The sequence below is a fragment of the Larimichthys crocea genome, chromosome XVIII (assembly GCF_000972845.2).
Source record: "Larimichthys crocea isolate SSNF chromosome XVIII, L_crocea_2.0, whole genome shotgun sequence".
Lineage (NCBI taxonomy): Eukaryota > Metazoa > Chordata > Actinopteri > Sciaenidae > Larimichthys > Larimichthys crocea.
The window spans coordinates 7,668,315-7,683,177 of record NC_040028.1 but is presented as its reverse complement, the minus strand read 5'-3'; the positions used below and the strand labels follow the sequence as shown (position 1 = coordinate 7,683,177).

Below are 14,863 nucleotides of genomic sequence, written 5' to 3'. Positions count from 1 at the left end.
GATTGTAATATTTTTTACTGATTATTTTTTTATATTACATGCTAAATATCTTAAATACACTTTATACACTTCTTCATTTCTCCACCAAGTGAACCATCTGATTGTGGGGAAATGGCAGTGAAACAGTGTTACATTAAGTCATGCTGGTGTTAAAGAGTTTGGCAGCTGTTGGAATTTGTTCTTACATGGTGGGAGTAGCAGTGTGTTGCTGGAGGAGCTGCTGGAGGCCCCCACATTCTCACACAGGAGGTGAGAGGAGTTGTTCATGATGGATGTCAGTGTTTCCTAACAACCTTCCCTTCCCCACTTCCATTGAAACACTTCAATTTCCACAATGGATACTTCCTCTACTGTTTTAGCTACCAAATAAACTAGCTATATGTAAATGTGCAGCACACACAAATAACACAGACCCAGTTTCTTTAGGGAACAAGAACCAACCACAACAACCACAGCCAATCAAATCCAAATGTATGATCCAAGCCTCTCGCCAGTGAAATATCTGACCAACCTCACCATGGATGATAAATGTGCATTAGAAACAGGATTCACTGATAGAAAAAAAAAATAGAAAAAAGATTGGTAACAGTGGATGATGTACACTGCTAAACAGACTCATGTCAGTAACTGTATTGCATGCTCACAGGTCGACCACAGTTAGGGACTGCTCCTTTCAAACGGAACAGTGAGAATGACAGTGCAGGACTGCAATGTGTTAGAAATCTATATAATGAAAGTACTAAACCATCCACAGAACAATGCAAATCACTGAATTTGTTGTTTCCCCCAGTTAGGCCTGCCTTACCTCCCGCAGCTTCGGCCCTTGCAGGAGATTACACGTGTTTCTCACGAACAGGCAAGAAAACCAGCAGAGTGGACCTTTGGTGGCTGTAAAATCAGACCAAAACTGCCCCCTCAGTGGCAAGGTAGCTGTGCCTTAGTGCAGTTATTGATTCCATTGCAACTGTTTCCCACAGGGGGTTTTGTCTGGGAATATCCAGAAACAACACCACCTCCAGTCCTGGTACAGGACCAGGAGGCAAACTTCTCCCGGAGGCACATTCGATAATAGGGTGTACGTAGACGCAATTGGAGTCCCCAGAGGGGTACCTGACAAATTCAAGGCACAAAATCATTCATCATCATCATTCCTATTCTGATGGGCAAAAATGTAGATTGGATTAATAACCTGTTTTATAATCAGTGCTTTATTAATTATACCAGAGATGGTCTTAAAGGTGTAGCTAAACAATTGGACAAAACAAGCCTGATGGCTTGGCAGAACAGGATGGCTTTATACATGTTGTTGACTGAAAAAGGAGGCGTACGCAAAATGCTTGGAGATATGTGCTGTATTTTTTATTCCTAATAACACAGCTCTTGATGGCATTGTCACCTGAGCCATACAGGGCCTCACAGCCCTATCAAACAAATGAATGATGGAGAGCTGGTTTGGCCGCTGGAGTGGTCTGATCTCATCTCTCCTGGTCTCAGTGGCGGTTGCAATAGCTCTCCTAGTTATCTGCAGCTGCTAGTGCATTCTATGCATCAGGAGACTCCTGCAAAAACTGATTGACACTGCACTAACTAAGACATTGCTTTACCAACAGCTCTCGTCCTACTGATAAAAAAATGAATATACAGACGAAGAAAGTCCAGTTTAAAGTATAGCGCCTTGTAGAATGTCTATTTGTGATTAATGAAGCATGCTATGAAAATCTGACGAAGGGTAGACTGTGGGAAAAGTAAAAAGTAAGCATAAAGGAGGGAAATGCTAGAAAAAATGTTATTATCCTTTATGCTTTCAGTATTCAGTATTTTTCCATTTTGAGATGACCCTGCGGAGGCATACAAAGAAGCAGCTGATGTCTGCTTAGTTTTAGGGAAGTTGCAACATTGGTGTATTAACGGTTGTAACTGTTATTGCTTAATGTTCTATAACCATACATGGTTTAAAAATGCCCAAGATTGAAACTATGTGATAGACAGGCTATGGGTGTCGCTCCCGTCTGTAGGGCGTGACTGCTTTCTAGATACAGTATACGCTGTGTTGAACCCTTGAACCTTTGAACATTTACTGAACCACAGAGTCTGTAAGCTGTTCCCTTGCTGCAAGTTACTATGAAATGATCTATCTTAAAAGTCTGACGGCATCCTGAGGGTTATGGAATAATTCTCTTAACAGTTTTACTGCTTGTGAACAACTCATGGTCCAATACATTCACTGACTTTTCCTTGACAATGCATTTTTGCCAATATGCCATCATAATCACTTTTATTATCAAGGCATACATGAGGAATTTGACTCTGTATGTTTATATGCAGTATAAACAACAATAGCATTTGATAAGACAGGTTAAATATCAGGCAAAAATGCAATGGTGCAGTGTGTAAAGAATGCTGAAATAATATTTTCTGTAGCGCCTCCCAGAGGAGTGAAGTTGTAACAGGTTGTGTCAGGGGTGCAGTGATGTTTCTTGCCCGTTTCCTAACTCTGGACATGTATAATGAAATCGAATGCAACTTTTATCCACAAGGGCCCCCTAGAAACAAAAAAGTTTTTTTGTTGTATATTTAAGCTATAAGCATTGTTGATGAGTAGTGATCTACATATATTTAAATTAGTAGTAACTACATTTTGCAGTATTGCTGGTAGTTCAACTGCATTCATATATTAATTCAAGCTACTTGTTGCCATTTTTGTGTAGTCAAACACTGACTACAACTGCAAATAATTGGACAAGAAATGAAAGACAAAATTAAAGACATTTAAAGACAAAAAAGTTTTATTTGTTTTTTGTTTTTTTTCATTGCTTCTTTATGGTAATTAACCCCCGTTAACCAGCTCTGCCCTCTTTCTTTCATGCTGTGAAGGCTTGTTCAGGAAATGCTTGTCAGGCAGCCACCATGGAAATGTTCAGAGATGTTGTTGTATGTTACTTTAGATGTTACTAAGCTACTGTATGTAAGAAATCCTGCTTGGTAGAATACCTTCACCTGAACTCTATTGTCTGGAAGACAGGTGCCTGACTGATGGATGAAACCTTGCACTCTTGCACTTTCCCCTGATTTTTTTACGACCTGTGAAATGGTTGAAGAGATCAAAATAAGCCAGGGACAGAACAGATAAGAAAATGGTAGTGCTGTTTGTGCCAACAAAGGATTTACCATGACAATCCAATAAAGACAACAAGCATTAGCCAATCAGAGGCAGATTAGTGCAGGTCATGACTTTGCTCGCCTGCATGGATTATCTTTGCAACGGACAGGTGAATAAATCTTTTGTGTGTATAGAACTCTTTGACTTCAACTCATGAAAGATGGGAACAAAACATGAGTGTCTGTTGTGTTTTTCTTTGAGTGAACTTTATTCCAGACAATATTTTTGTTCTTAATTCATCTGCTTAATTCAATTTCACAGCCAGTGCAACAGTTACTGTCATCAGTTATCTAAACAGGTTGTAACCGACTGTAAAATCCCATTGTGCAGTTTGTTTGACCTTATAGGAGTTATACATCTTTTGAATCCCACCTGTCTTTTGACAATGGCTAAAGGTATACACAGGTATGTATCTCGAGTAACTAAACATGATACATACAATGGACAGGTCTCTTTTACAGGGCACGTGACGTGTCTCTTATTACAATCAGTAGCTTACAAGCTACAGAGATATATAGCTGTTTCAGGAGCAACATAACTAGGATTGGGACTGTTATTATGACTTACCAAGAATTGGCTCATGTTGTAAAAGAACAGGTTTGACTGCTCTCGAAGATTCACTCTGTGAAATCCGAGCCAAGAAATACAGATTCTTGGAGAGAGTAAACTAAGAAAAGTCCTCAGGGGCCTTGTGTTAACATGTACAATGTCAGCACAATGGTTGCAGGTGTGTGTGTGCGTGCGACAATAAGGAGGCTGGAAAAAACCTCACGTGCAACCTATTAAGCATACGTGCAACACGTGTTGCCTTTTCAGGGGGAGGAGAGGCCAAAGTAAACAGACAACTTTCACCAATCACTCAGCAGCCTACTAGCTGCCAAATATGCATAACCACCGTGACTTGCAAGTCCTACTGATCGTTGACAAAATAAATGAGCATACAAAGAATTGCAATTAGCATGACGAAACTTAAGCGCATGACTAACATTGTATACTTCATATTTTATTATTCCACTGATAATCTCTATCTTTTGTTGGTTATATAAACCACCGGAAGACGCAAACACACCCTTTTCTTTCTTTAGAATTTGAACACACGCTCACTCCCACAGTCACTCATATGAGGGTACCTTTTTAAACCGGTTATCACTTGCACCGGCTTGCAGAACAGAGACAAGGAAATGAGCAGTGGACTGTGGTTTCCTACGCTAGGGCTGGTGGCCTGGCTGTGCTGCCTCAGTCTGGAGCCCGTTCAGGGGGGAAAAATTCTGGTTTTGCCTGTGGATGGGAGCCACTGGCTTAGCATGAAGATACTGGTGAAGGAGCTCAGCCGCAGGGGCCATGAGATCTTGGTGGTGGTACCGGAATGCAGCCTGTTGATGAAGGGCTCAGACAGCTACAAGACTGAGATCTACAAAGTGCCCTATACCAAAGATGACCTGGATAAATCTATGAACACGCTGAAGGATGGCGTGTTCCTCAAGCCACCATCTATCACAGATCTATTTACCAATATAGAACGGTTAATTAATTTTACTTCAATGCAGGTGAAAGGTTGTGAGAGTTTGCTGAACAACCATCCTCTAATGACTCAACTGAGGGAAGAGGGCTTCGATCTCATGCTTACAGACCCCTTCCTTCCCTGTGGCTCTGTCCTGGCTCATATGTTTTCCCTTCCAGCTGTTTATTTCCTGCATGGACTTCCATGTGAGCTGGAAAGAAGGGCTAACCAGTGTCCAGCTCCCCCTTCCTACGTTCCTGTGGCCTTCTCTGGTAATGCAAATATAATGACCTTCCCACAGAGAGTTAAAAACATGGTCCTGTCTATTGTGGAGTCCTACATGTGCAAAGTAATCTATTCCCATTTTGATGACCTGGTCAGTAGATATTTAGGAGACAACATGACTTACAAGGACCTTCTTGGTCATGCTGATTTTTGGCTTCTCCGATATGACTTTGTTGTTGAATGGCCAAAGCCTGTCTTACCAAACACGGCATTTATTGGAGGTATCAACTGTGAAAATGCATCTCCTCTACCAGAGGTGAGTATTTAAGAAAACTTAAGAAACCTTGTTTGCTTGAATTACTTTAGTATTTCATACAGACATGCACATATTATACATTTTGAGAACATGTGAAATATTTCAGCATTACACAACAAATAATAAACAATAAATCGTGAAAAACAGTCAAAACTATTTTTACAGTCATTTGACCACCAGTGTTCTCTATATTCACTTTAAAGAAAATGACAATAAGAATTGGTTCAGAACATTGTGAAAGAACAGGTTTGTCTGGTCTTCAGGTCAGGTAAAGATAAAGGGGCCCTGTGTTAACAGTTACACTCAAGAGCCTGTTTACACCTGGTGTTAACATACATCTTGGATGATTGGATCACCCAATAAATACACACATTGTAAGATAACTGAAAGCAATTGCCAAGGTGGTCTGGGACATATTTGACTGCATATCTGGTAGTCTGAGCAATAACACATCCTGTGACACACTGAATGTCCAATAAAAGTACAAACAAAAATTCCAGCCTGATCTCCATTTGGTTTTGCTTGCATTTTTCACAAGTTGAAGTAAAAGATCTAAGACTGATTGCTGGTGGCGACACACCTCTAATGCCTGGTGTGAACTGATATGGGCTAGTCCTCCATTGTACACTCTACAATTATTTATTTATTTATTTTGTTATTTTTATGTTTTTTCCAACTACCCTACAGGATTTGGAGGAGTTTGTGGATGACTCAGGAGATGACGGCTTTGTTATCTTCACTCTGGGTTCAATGGTGTCTGACATGCCTGCGGAGAAAGCTAAAGAGTTCTTTGATGCCTTTGGACAAATTCCTCAAAGGGTAAACATAATCAACAGTCAGTCATCAGTCTAAGAAAGAAACTGCTGATTACTTTAGAACGCCACTTTTTTTTTTTTTTTTTACTAATCAAACACACAACACAAACGTTTCTGACTAAGCAATCATTTTCATATTAGCCAAAGATTTGTAATCTCAGCACACAGTATGCTAAAGCCCTAATCAGTTTGAACCATAGGACTTTGTCTCCTGCTTTGCCTTGTTGCAAACATGCCAAACTCTCAATTCGTTACATAAATACTTTGCACAGCAAATGTTAAAACTCAAGATATTTATGTTCCAGGTTGTGTGGAGATACACTGGAGTCCCACCTGTAGATGTACCCAAGAATGTCAAACTTATGAAATGGTTACCTCAGAATGACCTCCTAGGTATGTTTATAATGCGAATCAAAGTATCTTCTAATGAAATATGTAATTGCAAGCTGTAATTTGTCTGTTCCTGTGCACCTCAGCCCATCCCAAAGCTAAAGTCTTCATCACTCATGGAGGAATCCACGGCGTCTATGAGGGTATCTGTAATGCTGTACCCATGTTGATGTTCCCACTGTTTGGGGACCAGGGGGACAATGTACACCGCATGGTAGCCCGCGGTGTTGCAGAAAAACTCAATATGTATGATGTGACGGCTGAAAAAGTGGTGACTGCTCTGAATAAAATCATCCATGACAAAAGGTAAGACAATACATGGATATCATTTAGAGAACAGTCACAAAGATGGCCTGTAGAGTTTTCGTGCAAATAAACAAAAGTTATGTTTACATTCAGTGTTACTCATATAAATGCACTGTGTGTTTCATTGTGTGAGCTCTAACAAATATGTTGAGTGCATCTCCTTCCCTACTAAACATTTGCAGAGCCAATTTTTCAAGATAACTTAAATTGTACATTGTTTACACCAATGTCTGTTTGATAGCAGTTATCTTCTTCATTGCGTTTGTTGGCATATTGCTGTGTTTTTTAGTGTGTTACCACCAAAGCATAAACAGAAATTATTTCCACTCCTGGGTTTGAAATCGGCCAAAACAGGCTGTTCATCAAACTGCCACTTGAGTCTGATTCCAAAAGTGAGTCAATCCCCATAAACCCCCTTTTTGAAATGCCTAACTTTACAACAAATATAAACATAATTACAGACTGATACAAAAAATGGTTTTGCATTCGATAACTAATATTAAGGATGTACAAGGTTACCCTTTTTCAAGGTTACCATGTGTCATCACAAGTGGCTGGTTTCAGCAACCAGGCTTCGTTTGACCGGCCTCAACTCAGTATGGTCAAGTACTGCCATGATGGTGACTGATGGTGACACTTTCTGTGGTCAATCTCCCTCTGTTGTATAGACACAAATCCATAAATCCGTGCAAATAGTGTGAAGAGACTTTCTTCCTTTTTCAAATTTATACTTAAACACCATACTGCATGCAGATTAACAATACTTAAATTATTACCTGTATTAGTTTGTATCATCTAAATATACTAATTTTATTATAACTAACACCTGTTGTATTTATGTCTATTAAAATACTAAACATTTATTTGGCTTCATAACATCCAATTAAAATGACTACCAATCTGTCATTGCTGCTGTTGTAAGATGGCAAGCTCTCTCTTTTTTATCTTTAGACAGACAAAAATATTTTATTTAAATCAAATTTTATAGATTTATAGTGTGAACTGTCTTAACTAATGTAATCTATGACGTTATAATGTTCTGTGGTAATCAAAACTGCAAAATATGCAATAAACTTTTTTTTTTAAATATTAATTCTTCACAGTTACAAAGAGAAGATAGTAAAGATGTCTGCCATACACCTGGACCGCCAAGTTGATCCTTTGGACCTGGCTGTTTTCTGGACTGAGTACGTCATGAGACACCAAGGAGCCAAACACCTAAGGGTCGCCGCACATGAATTAAACTGGATCCAGTACCATTGCCTGGATGTCATTGGCTTTTTAGTCATCATTCTTCTGACTGTTCTGTTCGTAACTTTCAAATGCTGCTTGTTCTGCACTCGCAAGTGTTTCAAAAAGGGGACTGCGAAGAAAAAGAAAGAGTAATGTTTCTAATGCAGCAGTCATTAGCTTTTCTAATTCTATAAAAGAGTAAATAATGGAAGTTGAAACACTCCAATCATATAAAACGGATGCACTGCATACATACACACACACACACACACACACACATATATATATATATATGTTTGTGAGTGCGCATCTGTGAGTACGAGTAATGTGTCTATATGTACAAAATGTGTGTGACGTAAAATCTCATCGTTCGCCATTATTACATTGTCTTTAACACATGTAAAAGTGATTGATTAAAGCCATCCTCTAAAAAACTAATTTCTTAAGAAATAAAATAGATTTTTAACATCATGGATTGTAATTTTTTTTTTTTTAATCACATGATGAGAAAAACTTTTAAATACACTTTATACACTTCCTCACTTGGAAGTGAACCATCTGGTTGTTGGGGAATCGGTTTTACATGTAAGCTTAGTGTAAGCCTACAAGGTTTACTTTGATTCACCATTATCATACAGTTATGCAAACAGCTATGTTTGATTAAGGTTATTAGACTATGGAAACACAGGGGCCCCAGAAACAACACATTTTTTTCTTGTATATTTATAATGTATAAACAGTGTTGATGAGTAGTGATCTACATTTTACAGTAGCTTGCTGGTAGTTTAACTGCATTTATGTAGTGATTCAAATAGTAGTCAGAGACTAAAACTACAAATAATCTTGGACAAGAAAAGACAATGAATAATTTTTAGTATTATTATTATAATTTGCTTCTCAGGAAATACTTTTGCCAGTCAGCCATCACCACACACCTTACCTTTGTGTAGTGCAAAATGTTAAATGAAGAATCAAATGCATTAGGATTTGTAAAACTATACTTGAATATATTAGATATCAATGAGTATTAGTATTGATTGTCTAATTATGTGTATTAACAAATGTATATTGTACATTGTGGAAAGATGAAAGTAAGGCAGGGAGCAGCACATTCTCAGATAAGAGTACTGTTGATTGTGTCAACAAAGGACTTGACAAATGACATTCCAACAAAGGACCTGAGCATTAGCCAATCAGAGGCAGATTAGGGCGGGTCATGACCTGCCTGCATGGCTTATCTTTGCAACGGACAGGCAAATAAACGTTTGTCTGCATAAAAGAAGTCTTAGATCTCTTACTTCAACTCATGAAAACGTTTAATTTTTTTGTTGAGTGCAATTTGCTCCTGATAATTTTCTGGCTCTGGATTCATCTGAATGATTTCAAACCCAAGAGCTTAAATCAGTTTCACAACAAGTGCCACAGTTTACTCTCATAATCAGTTATCTAAGCAGGTTGTAACCGACTGTAGAATTCCACAAATTGTGTAGTTAGTTTGACCTTGTCAGGGTGATGCATGGCTTTGCATGCCACTGGTCGTTTCACAATGGCTATAGGTACACAGGTATGTATGTATAAGAGAAGGAGCAGCCAAAAAGACGAGTTTCACCAATCACTCAGCAGCCCACTAGCAGCAAACATGCTTAACCACCATGACTTGCAAGTCCTACTGATCTTTGAGAAATTAAATAAACTGTAATTAGCATGAGTAAGTAAGTAAGAGTAACTTTTTACAACTGATGTTCCAAAAAACACAAAACTTATTTCCATCAACATAATTCATTGTATGCTCCGTATACTTCATTTCATTGATAATCTAGTCTTTTGTTGGTTATATAAGATACCGGAAGACGCAAACACACCCTTTTCTTCCTTTAGAATTTAAACACACGCTCACTCCCACAGTCACTCACATGAGGGCACCTTTTTAAACCGGTTATCACTTGCACCGGCTTGCAGAACAGAGACGAGGAAATGAGCAGTGGACTGTGGTTTCCTACGCTGGGGCTGGTGGCCTGGCTGTGCTGCCTCAGTCTGGAGCCCGTTCACGGGGGGAAAATTCTGGTTTTGCCTATGGATGGAAGCCACTGGCTTAGCATGAAGATACTGGTGAAGGAGCTCAGCCGCAGGGGCCATGAGATCTTGGTGGTGGTACCGGAATGCAGCCTGTTGATGAAGGGCTCAGACAGCTACAAGACTGAGATCTACAAAGTGCCCTATACCAAAGATGACCTGGATAAATCTATGAACACGCTGAAGGATGGAGCATTCCTCAAGCCACCATCTATCACAGATCTGTTTATCAATATGGAAAGGTTAATTAATTTTACTTCAATGCAGGTGAAAGGTTGTGAGAGTTTGCTGAACGACCATCCTCTAATGACTCAGTTGAGGGAAGAGGGCTTCGATCTCATGCTTACAGACCCCTTCCTTCCCTGTGGCTCTGTCCTGGCTCATATGTTTTCCATTCCAACAGTTCATTTCCTGCATTCACTTCCATGTGACCTGGATACAAAGGCTAACCAGTGTCCAGCTCCCCCTTCCTATGTTCCTGTGGCCTTCTCTGGTAATACAGACATCATGACCTTCCCACAGAGAGTTAAAAACATGGTCGTGTCTTTTATGGGGTCCTACATGTGCAAAGTAATATATTCCCATTTTGATGACCTGGTCAGCAGATATTTAGGAGACAACATGACTTACAAGGACCTTCTTGGTCTTGGTGATTTCTGGCTTCTCACCCAAGACTTTGTTGTTGAATGGCCAAAGCCTCTCTTGCCAAACATGGCTTTTATTGGAGGTATCAACTGTGAAAATGCATCTCCTCTACCAGAGGTAAGTATTTAATAATGTGTGGCAACGTAAACATCTGGATTCATTTATACTTGCATAATGTAAAAATAACAGAATGAAAACTAGTAAAGGATCACTAATCAATAATTGTATATTAACAATTGATCAAACGACAATGTATAATGTGAAAGAGATCGCCCATAGTAAGAACTACAAGAACTTTTAAACTCAACATAGAGAACACTGGTGGTCAAATGAGCGTAGATTATTTTGACTATTTTTCATGGTGTATCAAGAACTGCCTTGTGAAAGAACAGGTTTGTCTGCTCTTCAGTGTGTGAAATCTTAGCTATAGGGAAAAGTGTTTGGGACATCAGTAAACATTCACGCTCTAAAGCAAAAGCCTGTTCACAACTGGTGTTAACATCTTGAGTGATCCGATCACCCAATAAACACAGTAAACTGTAAATGACCATCTAGACATGTTATGTAAAAGATCAGTTGAAGTAAAAGATCTAAGATGTCTTCTATGCACAGAAAAATTCATTTCTATCAAATTTTGTACATACATGTTTGTGAGCACACCCCCTTTGCCAAGATAATACGCCGGCCACAGGTGTGGCATATCACAATACTGATTAAACAGCATGACTTTGACAAAGGTGTGCCTTGGACTGGTCACAGAAAAAAAAAGACATAGAAGGACCAGTTGTACAACAGACATTTCAACATGTCATAGCAGAATACTTAGGTGTGCTAGCTAATCAGAAGCAGAGTAGAGTGGGACGTGACTTTACCCTTTTAGTGGGGGAAATGGTATCTGCTTATGTGAAATAACCATAGTTCAGTGCCTAATATACAGTCCATGCACACTTTTGCAATGATGTGTAATCAGTGTCTTGATATACCACAGAGGGGCTCCCTAACACAGATTTTAACTGATTTGTGAGGTTTCTTTGATCTTTTACTTTAACTCGAGAACAATGGGAGCAAAAACAAAAGATCAGTAGCAGATGTTTGTGAACTCATTGAGTAATTGAGTAAGGGGAACCTTTATAAAATGGCTACACCAAATTCTTGAAGATTTGTGCCATCTTGTTAATTTGGCATTGAACAGGATATGATAAGTTGTTTCTTTACACGTAATCAATGAACTGGTGTTTATTCCATATTTCACAGCAAGGTGTTTGGGCACACCATGAAACATTGTCGACAACTTCCTAATTATTTGGCAAATTCATTTGTCTAAAAGACATTTGTTAAGGTTTTTTGGCTACTACTACAACAAAACATTTATGGTTATCTATGTTGAAAATACTGTTGATTAAATGAAGTTTGATATATTTGAAAAGAATGTATGCACTGCATTTTTTAATGTAATTTTTTGTGTATTTTCCAACTACCCTACAGGATTTGGAGGAGTTTGTGGATGACTCAGGAGATGACGGCTTTGTTATCTTCACTCTGGGTTCAATGGTGTCTGACATGCCTGCGGAGAAAGCTAAAGAGTTCTTTGATGCCTTTGGACAAATTCCTCAAAGGGTAATCGACATCAGTCTGAGAAAGAAACTGCTGATTACTTTAGAACGCCACCTATTTTCTTCTAATAAAACACACAACACAAACGATTCTGACTAAGCAATCATTTTCATATTAGCCAAAGATTTGTAATCTCAGCACACAGTATGCTAAAGCCCTAATCAGTTTGAACCATAGGACTTTGTCTCCTGCTTTGCCTTGTTGCAAACATGCCAAACTCTCAGTTCATTACATGAATACTTTGCACAGCAAATGTTAAAACTCAAGATTTTTATGTTCCAGGTTGTGTGGAGATACACTGGAGTCCCACCTGTAGATGTACCCAAGAATGTCAAACTTATGAAATGGTTACCTCAGAATGACCTCCTAGGTATGTTTATCCAGATATATGTGTGCTATGCCACTATCATGTTCACACTCAATCAAAGTAGATTCTAACAAAGTCTACAACTGTCTGTTCCTGTGTACCTCAGCCCATCCCAAAGCTAAAGTCTTCATCACTCATGGAGGAATCCACGGCGTCTATGAGGGTATCTGTAAGGCTGTACCCATGTTGATGTTCCCACTGTTTGGGGACCAGGGGGACAACGCACACCGCATGGTGTCCCGCGGTGTTGCAGAAAAACTTGAAATTTATGATGTGACGGCTGAAAAAGTGGTGACCGCTCTGAATAAAATCATCCATGACAAAAGGTAAGACAATACATGGATATTATTTGTAGAGAACAGTCACAAAGATGGACGTGTAGAGTTTTCGTGCAAACAAACAAAAGTTATGTTTACATTCAGTGTGTATGCTAGAGTTTAGGTGCATTTTCTTCCACATGAAACATTTGCAAAATTGCTATATTGCTATATTTGTCGGTGCCACCAAACTGCAACCTCCTGGGCTGATAAGTAAAGTCAGTGCAAACACCAAACTGCAACCTCCTGGGCTGATAAGTAAAGTCAGTGCAAAGTGCCAAAATAGGTGGTTTCTTAAACAGCTACTTGTGTCTGGCTCCAAAACCAAGTCAATCCCCATCCCCAATTGCCTAACTTTACCACAGAAATTGACATGTTTACAGACCTTTACAAAGGTTGTTCTCTATAGCGAATTTCCCAATTCATGACAATTCTCCAAGTGGTCAGTTTTTAGATAACTCACTCATTTAAATTACATTAAGGGTTGATGTTCAGCATAGTTAAATGTGTCATGTGTTATACATTCTAACTGACAACCACATGGGCATCTTGAAACTATGCACATGCATGTACGCCCTCATGGATGTGATACAAAATGGGGATTTACCAGTAAAAAAGAGTATCTGTAGAGCAGTAACTTTCACCTTCATCATTCTTATTAGTTAGAGTTTAGTGACCTCCCATGTATGTAATTGCAGGTAATTACTTTGTATTTTACTCTGTAAATACCCTACAACTGTTGTATTTATATCTATTGCATTTATATTTATATCCATCTATAGATTGCATTTGATATCCTGAATTAAAATAACTACCAATCTGTAATTGCTGTTGTAAGATGGCAAGCTGTCTCTCTTTTTGTTTGTTTGTTTGTTTGTTTGTTTGTTTGTTTATCTTTAGACTGACTAAACTCTTTTAAATCCAATTGTAACCATTTATAGTGTAAACTGTCTTAACAAATAGTTTTACTAAATGTAGTCTGTGAGGGTGTTTTTAATTTTTTTAAATATTACTTCTTCACAGTTACAAAGAGAAGATAGTGAAGATGTCTGTGATACACATGGACCGCCAAGTTGAGCCTTTGGACCTGGCTGTTTTCTGGACTGAGTTTGTCATAAAACACAAAGGAGCCAAACACCTAAGGGTAGCCGCACATGAATTAAACTGGATCCAGTACCATTCCCTGGATGTCATTGGTGTTTTAGTCATCATTCTCCTGACTGTTTTGTGGGTGACATTCAAATGCTGCTTGTTCTGCACTCGCAAGTGTTTCAGAGAGGGGACTGCGAAGAAAAAGAAAGAGTAATGTTTCTAATGCAGCAGTCATTAGGTTTATAAACTCTATAATGAAGTAAATAATGGAGGTTGAAACACTGCAAGCACATACAACATCTGTGTCTGTGTGTGTAATGTGTATGTTCAAAAAGTATACGGAATGTGTGTCTCAGCTAAAGTCCCATTATTACATTGTCTTTAACACGTGTGTAACATGATACATGATGCCAATGATTGATTAAAGCCATTGTCTGGAAAGAAATGTCCAAAAAATGTGTGTGAAAATGGTTTTACTTTGTTTTTCTAATCGTTTTATTTCTTATGTACAACATATGGTCCGATACATTATACTGCCCTCACAGACTTTTCCCTAACAAAGCCCTTTAGGCAATATTGTATAAATTAATGGGCAATTTTATAACTCATATATTTTACCTTGATTTCTCTGCCTATTTTCCTGTAACTGCCAACTGATAACTTATTCCTCTTCATATCAACATCTTGAGGGATTATTCCCAGAGACAAATGTAATACCCGGAAGCTGATAAATACAACCACTATCAAGGTTTGCCTGGGAGCAGCAGTTTTCAATAATATATGACAGGGCTCTCAGAAGCTGTTATTAG

General features: G+C 38.7%; 2 protein-coding genes across 2 annotated transcripts; both read left to right on the top strand.

Annotated features, from left to right (window-relative positions):
- Positions 1–576: 576 nt before the first annotated feature.
- LOC113748150 (UDP-glucuronosyltransferase-like) lies at positions 577–8,363 on the top strand. The gene is made up of 5 exons (XM_027291022.1): positions 577–5,202; positions 5,890–6,021; positions 6,323–6,410; positions 6,494–6,713; positions 7,817–8,363. Exons 1-5 carry the CDS (start codon positions 4,342–4,344, stop codon positions 8,097–8,099), a joined length of 1,584 nt encoding a protein of 527 aa, XP_027146823.1. The 5' UTR covers positions 577–4,341; the 3' UTR covers positions 8,100–8,363.
- Positions 8,364–9,764: 1,401 nt separating this feature from the next.
- LOC104926350 (UDP-glucuronosyltransferase) lies at positions 9,765–14,526 on the top strand. The gene is made up of 5 exons (XM_027291021.1): positions 9,765–10,781; positions 12,150–12,281; positions 12,561–12,648; positions 12,752–12,971; positions 13,986–14,526. Exons 1-5 carry the CDS (start codon positions 9,921–9,923, stop codon positions 14,266–14,268), a joined length of 1,584 nt encoding a protein of 527 aa, XP_027146822.1. The 5' UTR covers positions 9,765–9,920; the 3' UTR covers positions 14,269–14,526.
- The last annotated feature ends 337 nt before the right edge of the window (positions 14,527–14,863 follow it).

Coding starts and splice junctions, on each gene's coding strand:
- LOC113748150 (XM_027291022.1), top strand. CDS start 4,342: ATGAGCAGTGGACTGTGGTTTCCTACGCTAGGGCTGGTGGCCTGGCTG. Junction 5,203..5,889: donor ATGCATCTCCTCTACCAGAG/GTGAGTATTTAA, acceptor ACTACCCTACAG/GATTTGGAGGAGTTTGTGGA. Junction 6,411..6,493: donor ACCTCAGAATGACCTCCTAG/GTATGTTTATAA, acceptor TGTGCACCTCAG/CCCATCCCAAAGCTAAAGTC.
- LOC104926350 (XM_027291021.1), top strand. CDS start 9,921: ATGAGCAGTGGACTGTGGTTTCCTACGCTGGGGCTGGTGGCCTGGCTG. Junction 10,782..12,149: donor ATGCATCTCCTCTACCAGAG/GTAAGTATTTAA, acceptor ACTACCCTACAG/GATTTGGAGGAGTTTGTGGA. Junction 12,972..13,985: donor AAAATCATCCATGACAAAAG/GTAAGACAATAC, acceptor ACTTCTTCACAG/TTACAAAGAGAAGATAGTGA.